Below are 23,306 nucleotides of genomic sequence, written 5' to 3'. Positions count from 1 at the left end.
GGAGCTGCACCAACATTGCAGTCTGCTTCTCAATCTTGACTGACACACCAGCAGCAGCAACTCTCCTCCGACTTCAGCTCATGGTAAAACAGGAAATTGCTAAATGGCTGAGGTGCATCAGAGTCCATGATGAAAATACCGTTTTGCCAATGCAACAGTTTGCCACACGAAATGTGGCTACTGGAAAATTAGTGCTCTAAGCATGAAAAGCACCTAAAATTTACAGCTTATTATAATTATGGGACTGCAATTGTGGTTGGAACAAAAACCAACATACACAGGGGGTCCCCAGGTTGGGAAGCACCGAACTGGCATATGTATGACAGCTAATAGTGCGTCTTGAAATTTCTTGTTTCTTGTTCCCATGCAATGCTGCATGCTGCTACAAAACTAACTCTCATTCCAGAACCCCAGGGCACAACAGAGTAAGTGTTACCAATCACTGTAATGGCCTACAGCTGCGGTTGCAGGCCAGCTAAACCGCTCCATCTCCGCTTGCAGATGGTGCCCTAACCACCCCACCCCTCCACACCTTAATATTCAATGTCATCATACTGCTCACTAAGAGAGGGTTTCTTTCCCCATTATGTTAAAAAGATGTGTTGTACTGTAGATTAACTGAAACCAATAATAATAATCTATAAATGGGAGGAAATCACTTACCCTTTGATCCTCCCCTGAGGATTAAGTATGCATGGGCCAGGAGAAGAGGAAGTGCCCTCCCCCTTTCAGCTAAGAAAATGCACCTTTCTTTTAGTTTTTTTAGTTAGTTGGAAGTTAGCATCTGAGTCCAGCATTCTGGTCTGGCGTTCTATATTTCATCTGTAGTCTTTTTGGAATATCCTGCTGTCTGTTGCTTTTTTAATTTTGGTCTTTGTGCAAATCCTTTTGGGATTATTTGGGTGAGATGAGCTGTGGTTCAGTATCTTCTTCTGTTAAGCTATTTTGTGTCTGTAATGTATCTACGTAACATTCATTGTTTAATGTAGTTGAGAATTTGTCTTTAAGTCAGATGTTGAATACTTGTCATGATTTAATAAATCTCTTAATTCTAATCTGGTTGTTATGATAATGGTTGATCAAACAGGTTGTTCTGCCTATCAGTGAACTTGACAATTTAATTGATAATTGACATATTTGATAATAATGCACAAATTGAATCAAATTTATTTTATATGGTCATGCTGCTTCGTCTTACTCCATATAGAAAGGGTAAATTGTGGTGTGGTGTGTTGTGGTAGGTCATGTCTGGGTGTTCAGCAAAGATTAAGCATCACATTTATGCTGTAAACAGTCTGTTTATTTGTGGGCTTGGAAAAGAGATATTCACTAAAACTAAATGATAATAAGACTAAAATTAATACTATTGAGAGGAATGTCAGCTTCAATTAAGGATGGTTTATCCAGGACAGCTTTGAATAAAACAGCTGGGTAATATCAGTGGCAGCTGCACCTGGAGGAGAGAAATAAAGAGAGGATGGATGAAAGGATAGATAGTTGGATGAATGGATGGACGAAGCCTCATGCTTGAGAGGCTGAGTTCAGACAAGTCTCCTTGAACATGGTTGATTTCTAAACGGGAGTCAGCTGTGTGATTGGCTAACATCCTTCAGCTGTCTCCGAAGTTCTACAAAAGAAAGTTCCAATGGAGGTGAGAGGGTTTGTGGGTAAGGCGAGTGGGAGGTGTGAGGCAGGGTTTGTGGGTGGGGCGAGTGGGAGGTGTGAGGCAGGGTTTGTGGCTGGGGCCAGTGGGAGGTGTGAGGCAGGGTTTGTGGGTGGGGCCAGTCGGAGGTGTGAGGCAGGGTTTGTGGGTGGGGCCAGTAGGAGGTGAGAGGCAGGCTTTGTGGGTGGGGCTAGTAAGAGGTGAGACGCAGGGTTTGTGGGTGGGGCCAGTAGGAGATGAGATGCAGGGTTTGTGGGTGGGGCCAGTCGGAGGTGTGAGGCAGGGTTTGTGGGTGGGGCCAGTAGGAGGTGAGAGGCAGGCTTTGTGGGTGGGGCTAGTAAGAGGTGAGACGCAGGGTTTGTGGGTGGGGCCAGTAGGAGATGAGATGCAGGGTTTGTGGGTGGGGCCAGTGGGAGGTGAGAGGCAGGGTTTGTGGGTGGGGCCAGTGGGAGGTGAGATGCAGGGTTTGTGCGTGGGGCCAGTGGAAGGTGTGAGGCAGGCTTTGTGGGTGGGGCCAGTGGGAGGTGTGAGGCAGGGTTTGTGGGTGGGGCTAGTAAGAGGTGAGACGCAGGGTTTGTGGGTGGGGCCAGTGGGAGGTGTGAGGCAGGGTTTATGGCTGGGGCCAGTGGGAGGTGTGAGGCAGGGTTTGTGGGTGGGGCCAGTCAGAGGTGTGAGGCAGGCTTTGTGGGTGGGGCCAGTGGGAGGTGTGAGGCAGGGGTTGTGGGTGGGGCTAGTAAGAGGTGAGCTGCAGGGTTTGTGGGTGGGGCCAGTAGGAGGTGAAAGGCAGGGTTTTGTGGGTGGGTCTAGTAAGAGGTGACATGCAGGATTTGTGGGTGGGGCCAGCAATGAATTAAAAGCGCACTTACTTTTGCCTTATCTTTTCCAAAGTGGTTTTAACAGCATCCCACCATATTTTGTTTTCCAGCCTCAGTTGAGAAATTGTTTGGTTTGTTTCGGTCAGCTGTTGGATCTATGTAAATAATAGCAGGGCGTGTGGGGAAAAATGAATGTTAAACACTGACCGGTTCATACAACACACTACTCACTCCATACAACACTAATCACTCATCATCACACAACTCATCCCTTACAACACTAATCGCTCCTTACAACACTAATCATTCCCATTCATCTGTCCTGATCCTCCTAGACCTTTCTGCTGCCTTTGACACCGTCAACCATCCCATCCTCCTGTCCTCCCTGGCAGCTATGGGGATCTGTGGCACAGCACTTGACTGGATTGAGTCCTACCTCTCCGGTCGCTCCTTCCAAGTCGCCTGGGCTGGTGCAGTATCAGCACCTCGCCCCCTTGCCACAGGAGTTCCCCAGGGCTCTGTCCTTGGTCCCCTCCTATTCTCCCTGTACACCCAATCTCTTGGTCCTGTAATCTCTGCCCATGGGTTGTCCTATCATTGTTATGCCGATGACACCCAACTCTTTCTCTCCTTCCCGCCCTCTGACACTCGGGTCTCTGCTCGCATCTCTGCTTGCCTGAGGGACATCCAGAGCTGGATGGATAACCACCATCTTAAGCTGAACCCAGGCAAGACGGAGATGATCTTCATCCCTGCTCCATCCTCTAACCTTCTCGACTTTTCTATTTCCCTGGGGGACACTGTGGTGTCATCATCACCCACCGCAAAAAACCTTGGAGTGGTGATGGACAACAGACTGTCCCTCTCCCAGAACATCACGGCGGTGAGTCGAACGTGCAGGTTCTTCCTGTACAACATCCGGGGAATCCGCCCCTTCCTCACCACCTACGCAACCCAGCTCCTGGTTCAAGCGATGGTCCTGTCCCGCTTGGACTACTGCAACTCGCTACTGGCTGGTCTGCCAGCATCCGCCATCAGACCCCTGCAGCTCATCCAGAATGCTGCAGCGCGTCTGGTCTACAACCTCCCCAGACATTCCCATGTCACCCCCTGCTCACTGACCTCCACTGGCTGCCTGTTATGGCTCGCATCAAATTTAAGTCCTTGGTGCTTGCATACCAGGCAGCTAAGGGGTCAGCACCAGGGTACATTCAGAGGATCATCAGACCCTACACACCAGCCAGACCTCTCCGTTCGGCCACCTCTGGACGCTTGGCACCTCCCCCTCTCCGCGTCTGCACTTCCCGCTCCCGTCTGCTGTCTGTCCTGGCCCCTCGCTGGTGGAATGACCTCCCCGTGACGGTCAGAACAGCAGAGAATCTCACCACTTTCAAACGCAGACTGAAGACTCATCTCTTCAGGCTGCACCTCTCCCCACCCCTCTCTAGCCTATAGTTCAGCTCACTGTATCTAGCTAGGATAATTTGATTATGTTAGTGTATCTGGCAGGATTGTTTTTGTATGATTAGGTGTGATTCCAGTGCTAGTTTGTACTTGGTAGGATTCTTGCTTGCTGAACAAGCTTACTCTACAGGGTTGGAGTCCTGATCGATGTGGTCACTTCTGGCACTACGATCCTTACTTTACTCTAGTGTTTCTTTTGCGCCTGTACATCATGAAACCTATGCACTTGTTGTACGTCGCTCTGGATAAGAGCGTCTGCTAAATGCCTATAATGTAATGTAATGTAATCAATTCACACCACAAACTGGTAACATCTAAAACTTAGCAGGGTGGTTTATTGGGAAAGAAGCTGGGCTCAAACCATTTTCCCTGGTGGGGCTCTGGCTGTTACCTTTGGTGGCTGAGTGAGAGAGCTTCATGAAGCTGCAAACAGGCGGAGCTATGCTCACATGTGAACCAATCATTTGTTGGTCTTCACACACGTCAGACAGCATTCTTTAGCGCCACTCATAACAGGGTTTTCTGAAACTTCCAACTCTCCAATCACTAGGTATAACTTTGAGCAAGGGCTCGGCCCAAATGCATTCAGTAAATGTCCAGTGATAGAGAAGTATCTGTTTGCAAAGACAACCCTACCCTCATCTTCATGCTCTCCATCTCTTTGCAGGTGCACTGGGCCTTAGCCAGGCTGAGGTTCAGATCCCTCTTTGCTGCCATCTGTTGGTCATTTAGCAGCTTCTCCAACTGTGCCACCTTCACCTTCTCCTCTTTCAGCTCCTTGGAAAGATACACGTGACTCAGAGGTCTTCGCGGTCTAATGCTGCACATGGTGCACCTCAGTTCTCTCATACTTCCACACATATGTTCATCTCTTGACATCACATCCAGTCCCTCTGCTTCTGATACATGCTATTCTCACACCCCCTCCCTCTGCTACTGAATATGATGTTCCTGCACCCTGCCTCTACTACCCCCTCCTCCTCCCTCTGCAGCTGATTGTGCTGTTGTTCCCATATGCTCGGCTTCTGATGAATGATCTTCCTACACCCTCCCTATACTCTCACCATGTGCCAAGAATCCAGAGCGGAGGGGTTCTTCTCCCTCAAGTCAGCCACTACTTTGCCTGCCTCCTCCTTTGACAGGACCAGAGTGTTCAGCACAGCCAGTATCCGCTGGAAATCCATTTTATTTCCTGTTTGCGCAAACATGGAGGAGAGACTGTCACTGACACATGGAGAAGAGGCCATCATGTTTCTTCACACAACAGAGAGATTGTCATGTTCCTTCATAGGGTTAAAGGGCACCCTGAGAGGGGATGAAGTGTCTCTTCCTACCTTTGCCAGTCTTGGTCTTGGACTTCTTTGGTGCATCTCTAAGTGGTGCCAGGGCCTGGTCCACTTTGGTTTCTGGTGGAGATGTATGTAAAATGATACAGACAGCAGTAGGCCATTAGCCAGAAGAGGGTAATGACAAACATGAATGATATTATCACTCACAAAGCAATTTGTAACTGACCATAACAGTAACTGATGCCTATAATCTAAAGGGCTAAATTTTGTGGTGGATAAATTTATGTAAACCGCCAATAGCAAATGAGAGACCATTACATTGTCTTTCAGGATGTAGACACAGGGAACAGAGACCATCACACTTGTTTCATAGGCACTATCATTGAGAGTTCCTACCCTTGTTCATCTTTAAAGCATTTTTTGGTAGTTCATCTTTTGCTGTTGCAGTGTCTTTGTCTGCTTTTGTTTCTGTTTGAGATAAATTCACAAAACAGATGGAATCATTTCCCATTAATAGGAAAAGTGCGCTCTTGCTTCAAGCAATCCATTTTTGAATTCTGTACTCTTTTTTGAGTTTCAACCTTTGTCTGCCTTCTCTGAAGCACTCTTTGCCAGTTTGCCCTTCACTTTTGCAGAGTCTTTGTCTGTTTTTGTGTCTGTAATAAATGTACAGAAAGTCACATAGCAGAAGTGATTAGCCAGAGGTCTATGCAGAAACTAATGGGAAAAATTCAAATTCTCTCAAACTCATTGTGGTGTGGGGATGGCTGGTTTAAGCAGCCACACCTGCCCTGGGTCAAGCTAATTAGACCTGGCCAGTTGGATAATTGGTTAAGAATTAGATAATTGGCCAGGCTAATTGGACCCGGGAGCAGGAGTGGCTGCACCTGTGCGTAGTGAGGTAATCAGTGCGCACAGGTTAAATCTGCCATCCCCACTCACACGAAGGAGCCTCTCTGTCATGACAGTGTTTTATATCTGCTCCATCTTGTAACATCTTGCCAAACCCTTGTAGATAAATCTGGGATATTTGAACATCTTCTCCCTGTGTCTCTGTGCTGGAGGGCCCTGTGGAAAGCCACTTCGGTGGCCTGTGGCAGGCTTGTTTGCCACACTCATGTATGGAGTGTGTTACTGATATCTCTCATAACCAATATCTCTATTGTAACTGTGCCCTCCATTTTAATGGATGAACTGAATTCAAACCAATACCAAAAAAGAGACCACTACACTGCCTCAGGAACTATCAGTGTGAGTTCCTACCTTTGTCTGTGTTCTTTACTGGCTTATCCTTCAGTTTTGTGACTGGTTTGGTCTCTGTTTAACAGAAACATAAAATAATGCCAATAACAGATAGAGACATGAGCCAGAAGATTCTGTAAAGACATATCCCAAATACAGTTGCCCTCAAGCTCCATGTAAGCAATGTATTACTGGCTTCTCTAATGTCACTGATATCTCTGTAATCATCCTGTGCCTTCCTCCATTTTCATTGTATTTTCTTTCATTCCTCTGTGCTGTTTGACAGCCATTTTGTGAAGATATTCTCTTTGCACTCCATATGGTAAGAGATGTTCCACAGAATTTTTTCAGTTCTTGCTTTTATTGTAGGTCCTCACCTGTTTTGCTGTTGTTTTTAGAGTTATTATTCCCATCTTTCCTTACTCTCTTCTTTTTATTTGATATCTCCTGTAATACTCTTGCATTTCTCCACTTGGTGATCCTCTTGTGTAAGGATGTCTTCCTTATGAAGAGCCAGGTGGTCCAGCACATGAACGCTGTGATCAATGCGTACACTATCCACAGCTCCATGAGCTTGCTTTAAGAGACAGTGAGAGACCCACATGTCAGAACACTGATTAATACACTGGTCTAAACTGACGACTTTAAATTGCATTTTTAGCATTACAGATAATGATGCAAGTTCCAAGTCTTCAATCAATCTTCTGGTAAGGGTACCAACAGTATTTATCTAGAATGCCTTCTTCCCCAGTAACATGATCAATCCACCCCTGGGAGATATCAACTACACTGTACTTGCATGTTTATTCATGATTTGTATCCATTCCATCCATCCATCCATTATCTATACCCACTTATCCTGAGCAGGGTCGTGAGGTCATGATTTGTATACACTTTTTTATTTTAAAAATATTTATAAATTATATTCTATCCTCAGTTTTTTAAGTGTCCTGCAGTCAGGATCATCCTTTCAGATTAGCTGTTACAAACCTGGGGCCTCATTTATAGAACGGACTTACGATCAATTTTGCTCTGTAGTATGACTTATGCAGAAAACCATGTATAAGTAGTTATTTATAAAACCTTACTTTGACGTGGAAATGATCTTATCTCTACGCAAAGTCTAGACTTGACATAAGTGATTTTCCTGCTGGTTATGTAAGGGTATTGCAGTTTGGGACACATATGCATCCAAGCCTGTGGTGAACTTTGCATTAGCTTTATGAACAATTTGACAGGAATTATCAATTAAAGGTGTGAGGAATTAATTGCCAAGACGCAAAGTGTTTTGAATTAAAAACGATGCAATGTTCTATAAATAGTGTGTCAAATTAGAAAAAAGTAACCATGGCTGTTCTTGCATTATTGGAAGACATTGAAAACCGTACTTTTAGAAGGGAGAGCGTTTCACTGTATGACCTAGGAACTAGACTTTTTGTGCGCATGATGCATCTTCCAAAAGATTTTGCTTTTCTCCTTTGTGTCCCTTGTTGGTTTACGTTTACACAGCATCCAGGTGTCCAAGCTTGAACTTGACAGGTTATCTAGTCTTGGATTATTCCAGGCACGTTTCGTCAATGTTCTGGTTATGAATAACTTGTCTCGCATACTGGAAAGACATTGCCAAACCGTAATTAAGTAAGACGTTTTCAGAGACCGGAATTACTTTTTTTGCGCATGATGATCTTCCAAAAAGTTTGCTTTTCTCTTTGGTCCATGGTTACTTCACAGATATCGCCAGCTGAATTAAATCACTTATATTGCACTGTGCATGCATAAAATTGTCCGAAACAAAAATTGCCTCACTATCTTAATCAAAATCTTCTTCGCTAATATTTTTGTAGTTCATCAGCCAGCTAATTCTAACTAGCTACATTCTCAGTAATAAAATTTCAAGAAATATATTTGCATTGTATAACGTTAGCTATTGTGTGAAATCAGACCAATTTCATACAGCATTTGTATTATAAAACTAATAATTGAGTCTATGGACAATGCAACTGATGGGGTGGAAGATGGATGTTGCTAAATAGAAGCTCCGCTCTTTTCTGCTTCTATTGGAGCAACTTAAAGAAAGTGATGATGAGAACACAACTAGTGAATGAAATGTAGATAATACAAAACAAACTAGTGAGGAAATAGCTGAAGAAATTGGGGGATTACAGTGAAGTTTAAGGAGCTCAGACTACTGACTCCTGAATCCCTTGTCACAGATCCTCCAGGTGTAGGTGTTTTATAAAACCTTAATCCGTCTTCAGAATAAAGAGCATTTCCCCAGATTTTGTAGAGAAGAATTTTCCATTTCAAATAGAGAGAATCAAGATGAGACAATACAGTTAACAAATCTTGCAGCTGAATTTCTAGAAAATTTAAAAGAGCAGAAAATGCATTTGGAGGTTCATTTGGAGTGTGGAGAAGAATGCAAAATTGGAGGTTCAGTTAAGTGTGAAGGCTGGTGGGCGTCATCAACTTATGGCATCATTTGTGATGGCTGACCAATTACAAAAACAGCAGGTCGAAGGTCAGTGCGTAACATGAACAAGAAGATGAAAATCAGAAGAATGGGTAAAAGAAGAAAAAACACAAAGATAAAGCTGATAAAACAAATAAAACGGCAAAAGAATTAGCAGTGATTGAATAAGCAATGGATAAAGCTGAGGAAAAAATGAGGGGCAGAGGAGAGGATTGATCAGCTTTAACATAATATTACATCTAATGTGGACAGTTACCAGAGAAAAAGGAATGAAAATGTTTCTCCAACAGAACAAATAAGCGGAGCAGTGAGAAGACATTAAGATCTCACTATAGGAGAAGGAGGGAAAATCAAAGCATTTGAAAAAAGATAAACAAGACCTGTCAGAAGTGAAAGTACTGATGAGCTGATGAAGATGTATGTGAGCATTTGCTCCTGCAGAGGTCAGAGGAGTCTCGGCCTTGCCTACTGGTAGGGTGAGCACACACACCTGGGTTGTGTTAATGAATCAATCCCAGGTGTTTAAAGGTCTGCTCTCTCCACAAGTAAGACAACATGAAAGAAAACACAAATGAAAAGCGGCAGAACTGGCAACTGAAAAGTTTTTCTGTTGCTGTGTTTTGCCTTCTTTTGTTTTGTTATTTTAGTTTGTTGTGTTAGTTTATTGTTTTCACCGAACCCATGAGGCAGAAAAGCAAAGGAGTTTGTTCATTAGTTTTTTGTTTGTGTAGGTACGCTCTGTCTCTCTCCAGCAGTCAGTTACAAGATCTGGTAAAAGTCGCCACTACAGCTTGGCTCAACAGAGGCTAAACTTGCTGAAAGTATTTCAAATAAACCAGGTTTGAACTGAAGAGGCAGACGAGACAAAAGAGGAGCTGCAACCTGTCCTGACTTACACAATGAGGAAGACACACAAGCGAGGATTGTTGAGAAGAAATACAAACTTGCAGAGAAGCTGAAAGTTGCCAGACAAAAGTGGGAAATGCATACTCACACAATTAATCTTAGTGAGTGCCTAGAAAAGCCAGATAAATTGGTTGGGCAGAGAGTGAAACACAACTGGCCCTTGAGGAGCTGACAAAAGATATGACTCTTCAAAGGCACACGTTAATATCAACCCATAGCTTAAGCATTTTAGTTGTTGCAATGTAGGGACCATTGCACATGCTTTGAGAAGCTAACAAATTTGTCATGCTGACTTAATGGAGCTCACGAAATGACTGAAGTATACAGTTCATCATAACCATGAGTCCATAAAATCAACAAACATGTCAGCACCCCCATTTCTGATAAAAATATAGTGGACTGTATTCTTGCCTGGATTTTCTGAAAGACATTAGATCACCTCTTGCTGTTGGGAGTATGCAACTAAACTGGTGTCAGGGTAGACTGTTATGAGATGGTGAGGGAGTTTGGGGTTTCTGAGATAAAGACTGGACCAACTAAAGTGTTATCCCAGGTGGTAGTGCTGGGAAGGGGAGTAAAATGGCAGCATTTCAATAATACTGTATACAGCCATCATTTGTGGAAAAGGCAATCAAAGGGCAATGCAGGGTGGATGAAGTAGTACAGGCAAGGCTGAGATTAGGTCACTTGGGGGTTAACTATTCATGATTTAGAATAGGAAAAAATGAGACATGCTGAGTCCAGACTGTGGTACCAGAAACAATTGAGCATGCACTTCTCTGCTATACACTGTATGTAAGGGAAAAGGGGGGCTAGTGGGAAAAATGTCTGTACCGGGAAGGATGAGTTTTAAATTGTGAAAGCTATTGGTTAACAACATCGATTGTAGGGCAGTAGGAGAATTCAGAAAATTGTCTGACTTATTGACATCACCACTTTACACTCCGTTTCAGTAGGCGGCGGTATGCACTTATCACGCTGAAAGACACCCACCATAAAACTAACCGAAGAAGTGTGAGAAATAATTTCGCAGTCCCGCCCACTGTAAAGGGTGCCGCAGTAAAATGTGACGCGCGTGCGCATCTTAGCTCCCTTTTTGCTGGAAGGTAAGGGATTGCATGGCGCGTGTATTTCTCCGCAGGGTACAAAAAGAATTAATAACGATGCATTTATTTATCAGACTTTGTTGAACAGAAACACAAAGTGGTGTGAAATGTTAAGTAATGCGGTGTGTCAGACGTTTCTATATTTATGAGCGTTGCGACTTTAAGGCGGCAGGATGTTGGTTAGCGTTTAGCTCGTTTCGGTGCCTCTCCAGTCTGGTCTATTGAAAAGCCACGGGGCCTGTAGCGCTCTGGCTGCAAACATTGATCATATCGTTACTGCTGCTGCTCGGTAGAAACAGACAGCATATAACTACGGAAATCTTACTCGACCGTCCATTCATCAGGGACATATGAAATTAGCTGGACGTCTACATGTGTTATCTGTGGTCTTCTGGTCATATGTCTCTCTGTGGGGGGATTCGTTTGCTGCTTTTACCGACTGCCGAACAGTTGGCTGGTAGCGCCAACAAGTTAGCTCGTTCGTTAGCACACTATCTATTGAATGAAGTCGAGGGTGCGGAAGCATTATAATGACATTAAATTAAGTTTTTCCCCCGGGGACCAGCTAACGTTTCCACGATGCTACACTTTATACGATACAAATTGCCCATTGGCCATGTATCTAACTACCATTATTATTGCATTCCGTTAGCGAACTTCATTGTTGGGAGTGAGCCAGCGTGTAGTCAGCTAGTTTACGGAATTATACCTAATATAATGATATCTTCTAAATGTGCAATCAGCTACAGCGGTTTCATTGTCACTGTCTTGTCCGCTAACGTAAGTTTTGATGCGAGAGTTTTGTGTTGACAGCCGTGGGTGAACTTTGAAATGCGCTGGCTTGCTAGCTAGTTTTAGGCCTACATTACTAGCTTATTGTTAGCTAGCTAGCTGCTTTCCGCTGCACTGCTAACTATCCAAGCCGCTTAACTAAAGAGAGTCAACCGAATGAAGCTAACGTTAATTGAACGATTTAATTAAAACTAATCTGTGATTACCATTGACACTAGAGGTAGGTAGCGACTTCGAGTTTCTTAACAGGTTTTTTTTTTTTTAAGTTGTGTACAACACGCATGGTGGGCCTCTAGTTTGAAGCCGGAGAACCATGATGCTGCAGGTTAGCACGAGCACACGTGTTCTCCGGTTTCCGTTTCCCCAACCAAATCGAGCCGCAACAGAGACACGTGGACAGGGTGTGGAATCGAGGGAGCAGAGTCGTCTAACCGCGCTTGAAACGAATTTAGTTCCCACATTCAAATTTTGGGTTTTCTTTTTCAGTTAAGTCAGTTTTAACTTCAGAACAGTTCTGTGTTTAACTGATGGTCAGCATCACCTTTAATGTGTTATAACCTTGATAATTTACGCTGGATATCTGCGCGATATAATACTTGAAACCATTGTGTCCGATGTTGGGAAATCGCGTAGCTATGCAACGTGTCATGTCAAACGCCTACCGTCACTGTTTGTAGATTAAGCGCGTTTAGACAGTGAATTGCTGAGAAATTTGAGTATGCATCTATATGCATTGGTTCTGAAGCATGTGTTGTGAAATGTGGGCTCGGCTACCGTTAAGGCGTGTATCGAAACTGAGCTGGCACTGGGTTTCTTGCAAGAACTTTAACAGTATGGTTTCCTTTAACTTAAGACTATCGAATGGCTATCTCCTGACAACCCTTAATGACTTGTTTTTATCCAAGACGGTGTTCTGTTAATACAGCGGTGCACAAACTTTGTCAGCGATGTCCCAAGCATATCAAGTCATGCTTTTCGCGACCCAGACTGATGTCATTTACATGAAGTTACTTGATAATTGTTAGTGTTGGCAATAGCCATGTTTTTAATACCTAAAAGCTAAATTAAAGGACAAAGTTACTGAATATTAACCGGCAGTTAAAATCGGTAAATTTGACTACGCTTTCTGGGATTAAGTCTTTCAGTGACGCATAGTATGGGTAAAGTTCTCAAAGCTGCCAGACAGAAAACCTTCGGCTAAAACGTTTCTCATCAAGATTATTCACCGTCTCTTTAATGGGACGTGTCTGCCATATACCCAAATCTTCGATTTTTTTTAAATGTCAAAGACGAAAAGACCTTGTCGCGGTAATTAGCCGAAACCTTTAGCTATCTGAAGTTATATGAGAAATAAACAAGTAAATTTGGTAGAATCGGCGATATCTCGCTCTTTGAATGCCGTACCAGACAACATTAAAGCCGGCATTTACGTTATCATATGAAATACACTGTCAAATGCAAACAATAACAATGTTTTAACTTGTTTTGATTTTCCTATTTAGCATTTATTTGTACAAACACAATAACATTAATGAATACTAGCACCTTTTTTCACACAGGCCTAATTACATTGCAGTGTTTCTGCAAGCTACCCCATACCACAGCCAGCTAGATATACAGTTTGTGCACCGCTGTGAACTTTGTGGTCTTTAGTAGGACATAGTGTGCACGCACACACACCAAGCTGTTAGAAGCTGGATGTTTTCCCCCAGTTGATTTTGCATGTTCTGGCTATCTAGTGCTCTTTGGGTAAAGTGTGTACAGTCTCAAGGCTGTGCGTTTGTACATCTGATGAAAATGGCGCACACGCATTAGAGAAGTTTGAGCCTTCCCAGACACAGTATATTGGTTGGAAACCTGCCAGCTTGCTGCAAGTTATTGCACTGTAGAACTGGGGTGGTCAAGAACGGTTGCATCTTCACTTGATAATGGTTTTTCTGATTATAATTACCTCTATGTAATCTGCCATTTTGGCTGCATTTTTTGATTAATGATGAGTTACAACTGAAGACTGTCTCCATAAGCAATGGTTTGCCATTGGTCAACGATAATTAATGAATTAGGGCTTATCAATTTCAGTTATTTTATTGTTATTGACATTACTTTGAATAGATATTTGGTAGGTGTCTAGTGGCTGCATCCCTCTGAATTTATGGTTATTTTTGCACCCCTTTACAATCCCTTAACATTTTTTTGTGTGTTCTGCGCTCTTTCAGTACCCTGCGATTTGACCCACCATGGCAGACCCAGATCTTGATTTCACCAGTGGGGATGCTGGGGCTTCTGCCACCTTCCCCATGCAGTGCAGCGCCCTGCGCAAGAACGGCCACGTGGTTCTGAAGGGACGCCCCTGCAAGATCGTCGAAATGTCAACCTCCAAGACCGGCAAGCACGGACACGCCAAGGTAACGGAAGGGTTGGTGCACTGGTTTGTCCGGGGTCAGTGTTGGCTTTCAGGTTCTGCCTTACTCTAGTGCAGCAGTAGCTAACATTTGTTCTGGAGACCCACAGTATCAGCTAGTTTTCTGTTGCCTTAAGATCAGCGACGAATGCAGACCCAAGAAAATAGATGAGTGGACTGTAATCGACTGCTTTAACTGATCAATTAAGTTCTGGATGGCAACAAAAAACGGCATACCTTGTTTTGCCCACCGGTGCCTTCAGGAGGAAATTCTTGTTTTATATTTCCACATTGAATGCTATGCTTAGTTTTAAGATTTTGCAGAAATCTTTGACATTGTGACTGCGTCTGGTCTTTCAGTAAGGAGCAGTGCATTGAAGAGACACTGTTGCACTGGAAATAAATTATAAAAATAAAATAAATTGCCGTCTTTGAAGTCATAGGAATAGGACTCTGCAACCAGGCATTCAGTACAACACCACTTGGCTTCTAGTAAAATTGGCAAATCTTGTAACAGGGTTTTCATTACTCCACACTTAGTGGATCAATTAAGACTTTGCAGTTGGCATGTCTCTCCTGTTTATTGGTGGGTTCATGGTGATTCTGACCTGGCACACTCTACCACAGGAATATTCACATCTGGCCCACAAGTCAGTTGAATCATTGACCAGTCATTGGCACTCATAATGCAACGAATGGTCAGGCTGGAAAGAGAACCAGCCCTCCTCCTGGCCGCAAAGACCAGTTTTGAGTATCCCTGCCCTACTGTATGGTGCTGCCCGGATGCTTCATGCCAGAGGAGGGAAAGGCTGTTGATGGACGGCTGGCATTTATTTAGGTTTTTGTTCCCACAAGTTTCCCTGGTGGAATTGGCGAATAGGCAGTACTCAAACACTGGTTGGCCCATAGTCAGCACAGCAGTAGATTTTCTGTGCAAGGACAGCATTTAGTTGTGATCTGTGGGCCAGGAATTTTAGCTGAAGTGTCAACTACAATGATTGTGACAATTTAAATATTGAGAACATAAGTTGGTATGAAATCCTGAAACAGATACATCACTCCTCTCCCCTTTGAGTTAAGGATGAGTTGGTTTGAAATGGTTTCATGTTAGCATGTGATTTTTTTAAGAGAGGAATATGCAAGCAGTGTGCTGAGGCGGCGTTTGTCTCTGCAGGTCCACATGGTTGGAATTGACATTTTCTCCGGCAAGAAGTATGAAGATATCTGCCCTTCTACCCACAACATGGATGTCCCCAACATCAAGAGAAATGACTTCCAGGTGAGATTCTGATAAGAACCGAATGACTCGGCTTCTGATGGGCGGGGAGCCCTGTTGGATTTACCTTTTCTACATCCAGTAAAGAAAATGAACCACGGAAAATTTTCAACCATGCCTGAAACAGTAATGTAACAGACTTCACTGTAGTTGTAACAGTAGTCACAATGTTTGAAGTGAATAGTTGATGCGTTTCTGTTGAAGATATGGAAGTGTTTGTTATTTTATGGAATTCTGGGGAATATCTTACCTAGCCTGTCAGTGTGTCAAAATTTACTGTTGGCAAAATATTCAAGTCACACCCTCCTTTGTGACTCTTGCTACGTTTGACAAAAGAATGCAGTCAGCTGGTAGTATCTGCTGGAGTGAATTACCACAAGAAGTTTAGATGGTTTTAGGATGTGTAATCCAGAATCTTCAGAAAGTAGTTTGGCTTGATCCATTTAAACAACGTGTAAATAAGAGACATGAAACTGGGAATATTGAAAAATGATTATGCACCTTAACAAGGTTAATTTTGTTTTGTGACATGGCAGTCTTGCGCCTTTCATCCACAAGATTGGGATAGTTGTGATTTAGTCTTCCATTGATAAAGTGCTGGAAAAGATTATCTGCCTTTAGCTACCAAATGGTAGTTGGAATAATGATACTACGGCACGGTTTGTGGTAAAGTAGCCCAAGAAGCGCTTGCTAATTTTAGATATGGTTCTTGAGCTGGTTTAACCAAACATTAGTCTGTCTATGTCCCATTTATGCTACGTGGTTATGGGAGATTGTACCTGCATAGTCTAATCATTCTGACAGCTCTAATTATACTCCCTTTCTTACCCATCTTTCCTTATTTTATTATTTCTTACGATGTTTTACTAGGTTTTCCCTTTGCTTACACAAGGATTCTCGCTGGCTAACGTTAAGCATTTCATTGCCTGCTAGTTAACAACTACCTATATGCTGTATAGACTGCATTTGACAAACTGTTAACTACAGTTAATAGACCAGATATGTTATCTGTTGTTATTAAGAGGCAAAATAGCCTGTATCTTGCCTTCAAACAAATGTGTGCCTGACATTACCAATTATTTTTTTCCCATAGGGATTTTGTTTACTGCTGAAAATAAGGTCTGTGGTTAACATACCTAAGTTTCACATTTTGTTCTATGAGATAAACCCCATTAATATCTGTGGTGTTTTCGAAGCCGTTATTTACTTTATAAAAGTATGTTGCTAACAAGTTGCTGTATTGAAACTACAGTGGTCATCATGTGCAGGCAGGCTAGTATGAATACTTGAGTGGCGGTTGCCTGACTGTTGTAGTTTCAGTGTAGCAACTTGTTAGCAACATAGTTTTTTAAAGCTTTGAAATTCACGGTTGAGATATTAATCGGTGTCATTTATTGCATAGAACAAAACGTGGAACTCTCTTTGGCTTAGGTTAACAACAGACCTTCTTTTCTGTGGAAAATTAAATCCCTATGGGGAAAAAAACATCTGCCAGGCGCAGCCATGTTTCAAAATGCCAACTCACTTTCTTGTTTTAGGACTGCTAATTGTAACACACTCTTAGGTCACCTATGGGCCATGCCAGATGCTGGCTAACACCACTTTTTTTGCTCAGACCCTCTTTAAATAACATTAATTCAATTGAACAGTTCATTTAGATTTTTTCAAGTAGATTTCAGGGGAGAAATGTGCAGGATCTGTTCTCATGAACTTGCATTGCTCAGTTTTAATAAAACTGAGCTGTGGAATTCATGATTTCATGATTCCACTGCAACAAACAAATGTGACTTTAGCGCTATAGCAACTTTGGAGACCTGGCTCTTCTGATTGATTTTAATCTTACCTTCTCACGCGTCTCTTTGTGGGTGTGATAGGGTCATGCTGTTTAAATAAAAATGAGCAGAAATGTCCAAGGCGGCTTCCATAGTTCTTTCAACCTCCTGTCGAGAGGAGACTCATCAGAAACAATCCATATGATCTGAAAAGGAGAGAATCTGGCATCAAAATGTCTTAAATTGTTAAATTCAGGGATGTCCCGAGTTTATCCTGACTCAAACTAGGGCTTAGGTGGTGACTGTGTGACACCTACTGCCATTGGTCTGGCTTTACTGCCACTGTCTAAAGCTTTTTAAAATTTAAAATTCCAGTCTTCAAGACACCGCTACAATGCATTGTGATTGATGCTTTTAAAAATATGTGTGACAAAAATAAAATATTGAAACAATTTAAATACTTATTGAGGGTTAGGTATTCTAAGTGCCAACTCTTTGTAAGGGGGTCGTTCTACAGGAGTAGTATTTGGAATTGTAATATGCCTTGAAATTAGTTTAATTTACTTAAAACTTGGGGTACAATATTAATGAACCTCGGTGGCGGGCCAGTGTGTGTGTGCGTGCATGTTTGTGTTTCCACCAATTGCCCTAGCTAAATGAGAACTGGCTGTATACACCAACACCTGTTCACTCGTGGATTAGATCTCCGTAAAATGTTTTGTATAGGAACTAAAGAACAGTCTTCATCTGTCTTTCATACGCTTATCAAGAAAAACAGAAATGGATATCCCCCGTCGTTGCCCACCTCTTGTAACTTAATGAATCCGCACAAATGCCATCTTACTGTATTGGAGTTATTTTTATACATACTCAAAGAATGCTTGCACCATTTTTGTCACTGGTGATGTACCCTACACAACATGAAAGGATTTTCAGAATTTCTCAGTTCAGTCTGTGCAGATTGGAAAGTGTACGTTGGGGCAGTAGAGTCCACTCAACTGCGTAACAGATTATTGCATAATTCAGGTATTTTTATAGAATTGCCCAATTTTATGCCAGGGTTTTGAGCACATTTTGTTGCCTGTAAAATCTTTGTGCGATTGATCATAAAAATAATGATATCCTTGCGTGCGTTCAGCAACTTTGTTCAAAAGTGTTAATCTCGGAAGTATTACAGGTCACGGTGACGATGCTCCCATGGTCATGCCTAGATGAGATGCGGATAATTTCAGGAAGTGGTGCCCTATTCGATAGGTTTGTCAAAATAGGATAATTTAATAAAGGTAAGTTTGCCCTCATTTGTCAAACTTGAGGATAAATAATTTAGACAATAAGGTGGCCAAATGAAAGATGAGAAGATCACCTATAAAAGATGGGGAAACTAGTAATGAGGTAGAGGCTTGCTACTACCGTGGCATTACTAGTTCCATCCTTATTGGTACTTTTCTGTCCATGTTTGTCCTAGCTGGACAATTGGTCAATCTTCTCTGAAGGAAAAGGCACCATTTAATTCTGTCATGGTGAACCTTTCAAATAGGACAGCACTTCCTGAAATATCCTGTATCCCTTCTAGACACAACCTGCTCAGAGACGATTCTGTGAGATGAACGGGAAAATAAAGTTGAACTCTGCCACCTGGCCAGTTTTTGTCTGTGCTGACTACTTGGATGTGAAATAAAAAGGACAAGCGTTACCAATTTCACAGGATTTTGATCTGAAGTGTCTGCTAAAATATAAAAGTGACTGTGAAATGTATCCAGATTCCTCATACCATCGGGGTGACTTTACAGCCAGCTGGGTGTGGGCAATAGTTAGATGCTGAGCTGCCTTTAGTCGATTGCACAAAGCAGATGTGATTGTTGACTTTCAGGCTAAAATTGAATGGGCCCTTAAATACCCACAACTGGCCATCTGGGTAGTGTAGAGGTATAAGCACTCGCCTACCACTGCAGATACCCGGGTTCGGTTCTTCCGGCTTGGTCAGACGTTCCTAACAACACAATTGACAGTGTTTGCCGGTGGGAAGCCAGTGAGGGTATGAGTCCTGATCGTTGCATTAGCGACTCCTACTGGTTGGCCTGTTCAGCAGGGAGGGGATCTGGGGGAGATAGCTTGAACCTCCCCCAAAAATACCCACACCTGTTGTAATTGGCCCTGGTGGTGAAATTTTAAAAGAAGGTTGATGTCAGACGGGCATGTGAAGCGGGTAGGCTGACTGCAGCAGACTGCATGTTTTTGTTCTGTTGATGCAGATTTCAATGACAATGCTTATTGCTGCAGCTGCGTGGTGTTTATTTCTACCCAGCTGATCAGCATTGTTTGAATGCTGTTCTATTTGAGCTGATTTAATGCATTTCCTGTTCAAGCTGATTTGCGACGAGGAGTTGCCTGATCTATATTGATGCGTTTCCTGTTCCAGCAGATTTGGGCCTAGTGTTCCACCAGTTTTCCCATTGTTTCCAGTAGCCTATATCATGATATTTGATGCATTTTCCAGTGAAGCAGAAAGGCAATGTTTTCTGTTCCTCGATCTTAATTGTGATGCGTTTCCTGTCTCAGCAGATGTGTGTTAGTGATGCGTTTTGTCCCTGCTGATCTCCGTTACTTTGTTTCCTTTTGCAGCTGATTGGCATCCATGACGGGTTTCTGTCTCTGCTGATGGACAACGGGGATGTCCGTGAGGATCTCAGGCTTCCAGAGGGTGACCTTGGCAAAGAAATTGAATCCAAATTCTCTAACGGAGAAGATACAATGGTGCGTATGCAGCTGCCCTAGCCTGCAGACTTGCACTTGTTACCTTGGGCCCCTGGCCCCCCTCTCGTTTTGTAGTTGCGCCACAGTTTTAATTGGACATGCACACACTTGATTGGTTAGGTTCTGGCTCCTTAGAAACTGTAGCCACCCCACATATGTGAATAACCACTCGCGGGGGAGGGTTTTTTTGGCTGGTTACCTTAAATTGTGAATACCCCGGACTTTACAGAATTTGCATCGAAGAATTGTATAGTAGTGTGTCCGGTTTTTTTGCCTGCGCAAGCTGTATATCTTGCTCTTGCCCCAGGAAACAAACTGAATCGGTGGTCATGTCTTTAGCCTCTTTTCAACTGTAGGGCCGAACGGTTCTGAGCACGGAGAGGAACGGTTCCAATGGTGTTTCCACTTGGAAACGGTTTGGCGCGGGGCGCTTACAAACCATGCCCAGCACAATTTTCTTGGCACGGTTAGACAACCGTGCTCTGTGCAATAGAACCGTTCGGGTGGGCGGGCTTAATGACATAGGTATTCACTGATTGGTTTCACATTTTGTCCTCTTCCGTTAGCTAGGTCGGTAGAGAAGCTAATATAGATAAAAATGCCCAAAACTGTGTCATGGTCAGTGGAGGATACGCTTGCACACACAAAGAAAAACCAAAAACAGACAATACACAGAATCCTTGTCCATATCCTCAGCCAATGAAACGGAACATAACAAAAACAAAACAGAATGGGGAACGACAACAACAACTGGCGCATATTTATTACATACACAATGGGACGCCGTCGCTGATCCACTGCATCACTTGCTGTCGTCACTAGTTTTTCTTAGATACTCCCTAGTCCTGGTTTTAGCAGCCCGACAGATGGAAACAGAAACGGTAACCGTTCCCACGAGTCCTGAGCAGCGCGGAACGGCACAGAGCGCCCCGGTAACCGTTCGGCCCTACACTGGAAAAGAGGCTTTTGTGAATGCCCTGCTCTTCCGTACTTAGCAAAGGGCCCTGTTCCTTGCTCAAGAGATACAGTTGGAATGAAATCTGCAGGCAGTTTGTTGAAAGCTCTTTAACAGCTATGCCACACTATCACCCTTAACAGATTTCTTGTTTCCCTCCTCCCTTCCCTCTCGCCCCTAGGTCTCCGTGCTGTGCGCAATGGGGGAGGAGTGTGCCGTCGCCCTCAAGGCTATGTCAAATAAATAGGACGAGACTTGGTTTTAAGGCTGAGACTTCTTATACCACAAATCTTACATTTTGGTTCTAATTCTCACCAAAGCTATGGCCTTCACATACAACAACCTCAAATTGCTTCTTTTTTTTTTCCTCCTAAAACTTTGCTGGAAGTTTTGTAACTGGGTGTCGTTGGCTGATTGGTATTTTGCCAAATCACTGAGGGTTTTTTTTTGTTTTTAATTTTGACTTCATTCCTTTTAATTTTGCCTTCAAGATGTTAGTCTTGGTACTTACATTCCTGAATGTTAAAAAAAAAAAAAAAAAATTATAATGGGATCCAATTTTGTAAGATTATTTTTTTATATTTCTTAGACTGAATAGCGTGTGGAATTTATGCCTTTTTGGGGTCAATATGCATTTCAGTTGTGGGGGGGGTGGGGTTGGGAAGACACTTACTGTTCACGCGGGCTTTTCCGCTCCCTACATGGTGACTGTTGGCAACGGCCATTGGTGCAGAGCAGGCATCCTTGAACCGATTCATCCATGGGGAAATGCTAGGATATCGGTTGTCAGCACTTAAGAGCGGCCTTTTGGGTACTGCCAAACTAATTCACCTTCTTAAATTTCAGCGATTATTTTGTTTTTCTGAAACGCCAGTGTCCTTTTCAAAAGCCAAGAAAGAAGTGATGGCCACGCACGATTACCACTGTACACGACGGCAGATCATTGGCCGTCATTTGGCAACATAAATAAAAAGAATGTCGAAGCCGTTACGGGTCTCATCTAGGTAGGCTTCCCTGAGTGTTGTGTGGACGCCTCCTTGCGTGAGCGACTCAATCCAGGGGAAGGGGCGTTAAGTTGCAAACCTTTTTTCACCGAGGCCTTTATCACCAACTGGAGATAGAGAAAAAAAAAAGAAATAAAGAGTGGGAAAATAAAATGGAAAATCTTTCCAGTTGCTTATTTCTTTTATTGTATTTATCATGCAGTTATATTAAAATGAGTTAAGACCTCCCCAGTGCATCTGTTTCTCTGTTTTCTTTACAGACCTACACCTGTTCCTCCCCCGAGCACTTTGATAGTTGCATTGGTAGTTAAATTTTTTATGCACTAGGACCCAAGTTTCTGAATTTACAACATGAAACGTTCAAATGCCAGTATTCTTGAGCTTTTTGGAGACCTGGCACCACAAAACAGAAAGGGAGTGGAGGGGAGGCAGGCATGCAGGTTGTAATGGACCTTTCCCAAAGTTGAGCTTTGAAACCGAAGTTATGCATTTTGGGTGTTGTGCTTACTTTGCTGCAGCAGGAGGTGGGATTATTCAGTTTCTTTGCACCTTGTACTGTCTTGCTTTCTTTAATGCATCTGGACTCTGGGCTTCTCTGGTTTCCTACAGTTTTTGGCTGACTGTGTGGCTCTTGGATGTGCGATTGTCTAGTGGTGTAGTAGCCAAGCACAACTTTCCAAGCTGTTTGCAGTGACTGGACTTGTTTCAAATCTGGGGTGTGTGCCTGCGCTGAAGGCATGGCGGGTTCTCCTTGCCTTGGTATTTTCCATTTGTTCCTACTTCCCACATTTCATTTGGAAACCCTGTCACACTGATATTGAATTAAACTTTGCAGGAGCCTTCTTTTGGAAAGGGAACTGCTTGTTTTGTTCAGTAAAAAGATGTCCCATGTTGTGGGCGGAGAAAGAATAACTGTCCATTGGGGTTAACCAGTCCTGGGGCTTCCATCTGCACATGAGCAGGACTTCTCAAACTTTTTGTCTTTGACTAATCATGCCTATAGTATAGTTATATGTATATATTTCTTGTGGGGAATTTGCGTCTGGAACCTTTTTTTTTTTTTTTTTTTTAAACCGCTTTCCCTTTTGCTGTTTTTGTGATTTGTAGCTTTGGGATTTATTCTTTCTCTTGCAGCCATAAAGACACTGGGGTCCAGACTCCTTCATTAACGTGTTTAATGATTCACCAAGATTCTGTGAGGGCTAATATCAGTGCAATTTAAAACTGACGTAACTGCTGCCATTAATTAAAATTAATGGCTTTATTCTTTCCCTACCTGCTCAAAAGGAATATTTTAGTCTATCCCAATTTCTGTGGTGCTAAAGGTTTTGAATAGTCAAATAGCAGTTTTATCCATTGAATACTTCTACACTCCAGTTGTCTCATTGCTAAGA

At 42.9% G+C, this 23,306-nt stretch overlaps 1 protein-coding gene across 2 annotated transcripts; it reads left to right on the top strand.

Moving 5' to 3' along the window:
* The first annotated feature begins 10,817 nt into the window (after positions 1-10,817).
* eif5a (eukaryotic translation initiation factor 5A) lies at positions 10,818-22,146 on the top strand. Of its 2 annotated transcripts, none has more exons than XM_064332623.1 (5): positions 10,818-10,958; positions 13,967-14,155; positions 15,326-15,430; positions 19,822-19,953; positions 21,090-22,146. In XM_064332623.1, exons 2-5 carry the CDS (start codon positions 13,988-13,990, stop codon positions 21,153-21,155), a joined length of 471 nt encoding a protein of 156 aa, XP_064188693.1. In that variant the 5' UTR covers positions 10,818-10,958; positions 13,967-13,987; the 3' UTR covers positions 21,156-22,146. The 2 variants fall into 2 exon arrangements, with proteins under 2 accessions (XP_064188693.1, XP_064188694.1); XM_064332624.1 differs by lacking the exon at positions 10,818-10,958 and adding an exon at positions 10,973-10,994.
* Positions 22,147-23,306: the final 1,160 nt, after the last annotated feature.

Source organism: Anguilla rostrata, chromosome 4 (assembly GCF_018555375.3).
Source record: "Anguilla rostrata isolate EN2019 chromosome 4, ASM1855537v3, whole genome shotgun sequence".
NCBI lineage: Eukaryota > Metazoa > Chordata > Actinopteri > Anguilliformes > Anguillidae > Anguilla > Anguilla rostrata.
This window is presented reverse-complemented; position numbering and strand designations above follow the sequence as displayed.

Bases quoted from the DNA above. Each gene is read 5' to 3' on its own strand.
- eif5a (XM_064332623.1), top strand. From the start codon at position 13,988: ATGGCAGACCCAGATCTTGATTTCACCAGTGGGGATGCTGGGGCTTCT. The intron at 14,156-15,325 runs GTAACGGAAGGG...TTGTCTCTGCAG, and splicing joins GCAAGCACGGACACGCCAAG to GTCCACATGGTTGGAATTGA. The intron at 19,954-21,089 runs GTGCGTATGCAG...TCTCGCCCCTAG, and splicing joins CTAACGGAGAAGATACAATG to GTCTCCGTGCTGTGCGCAAT.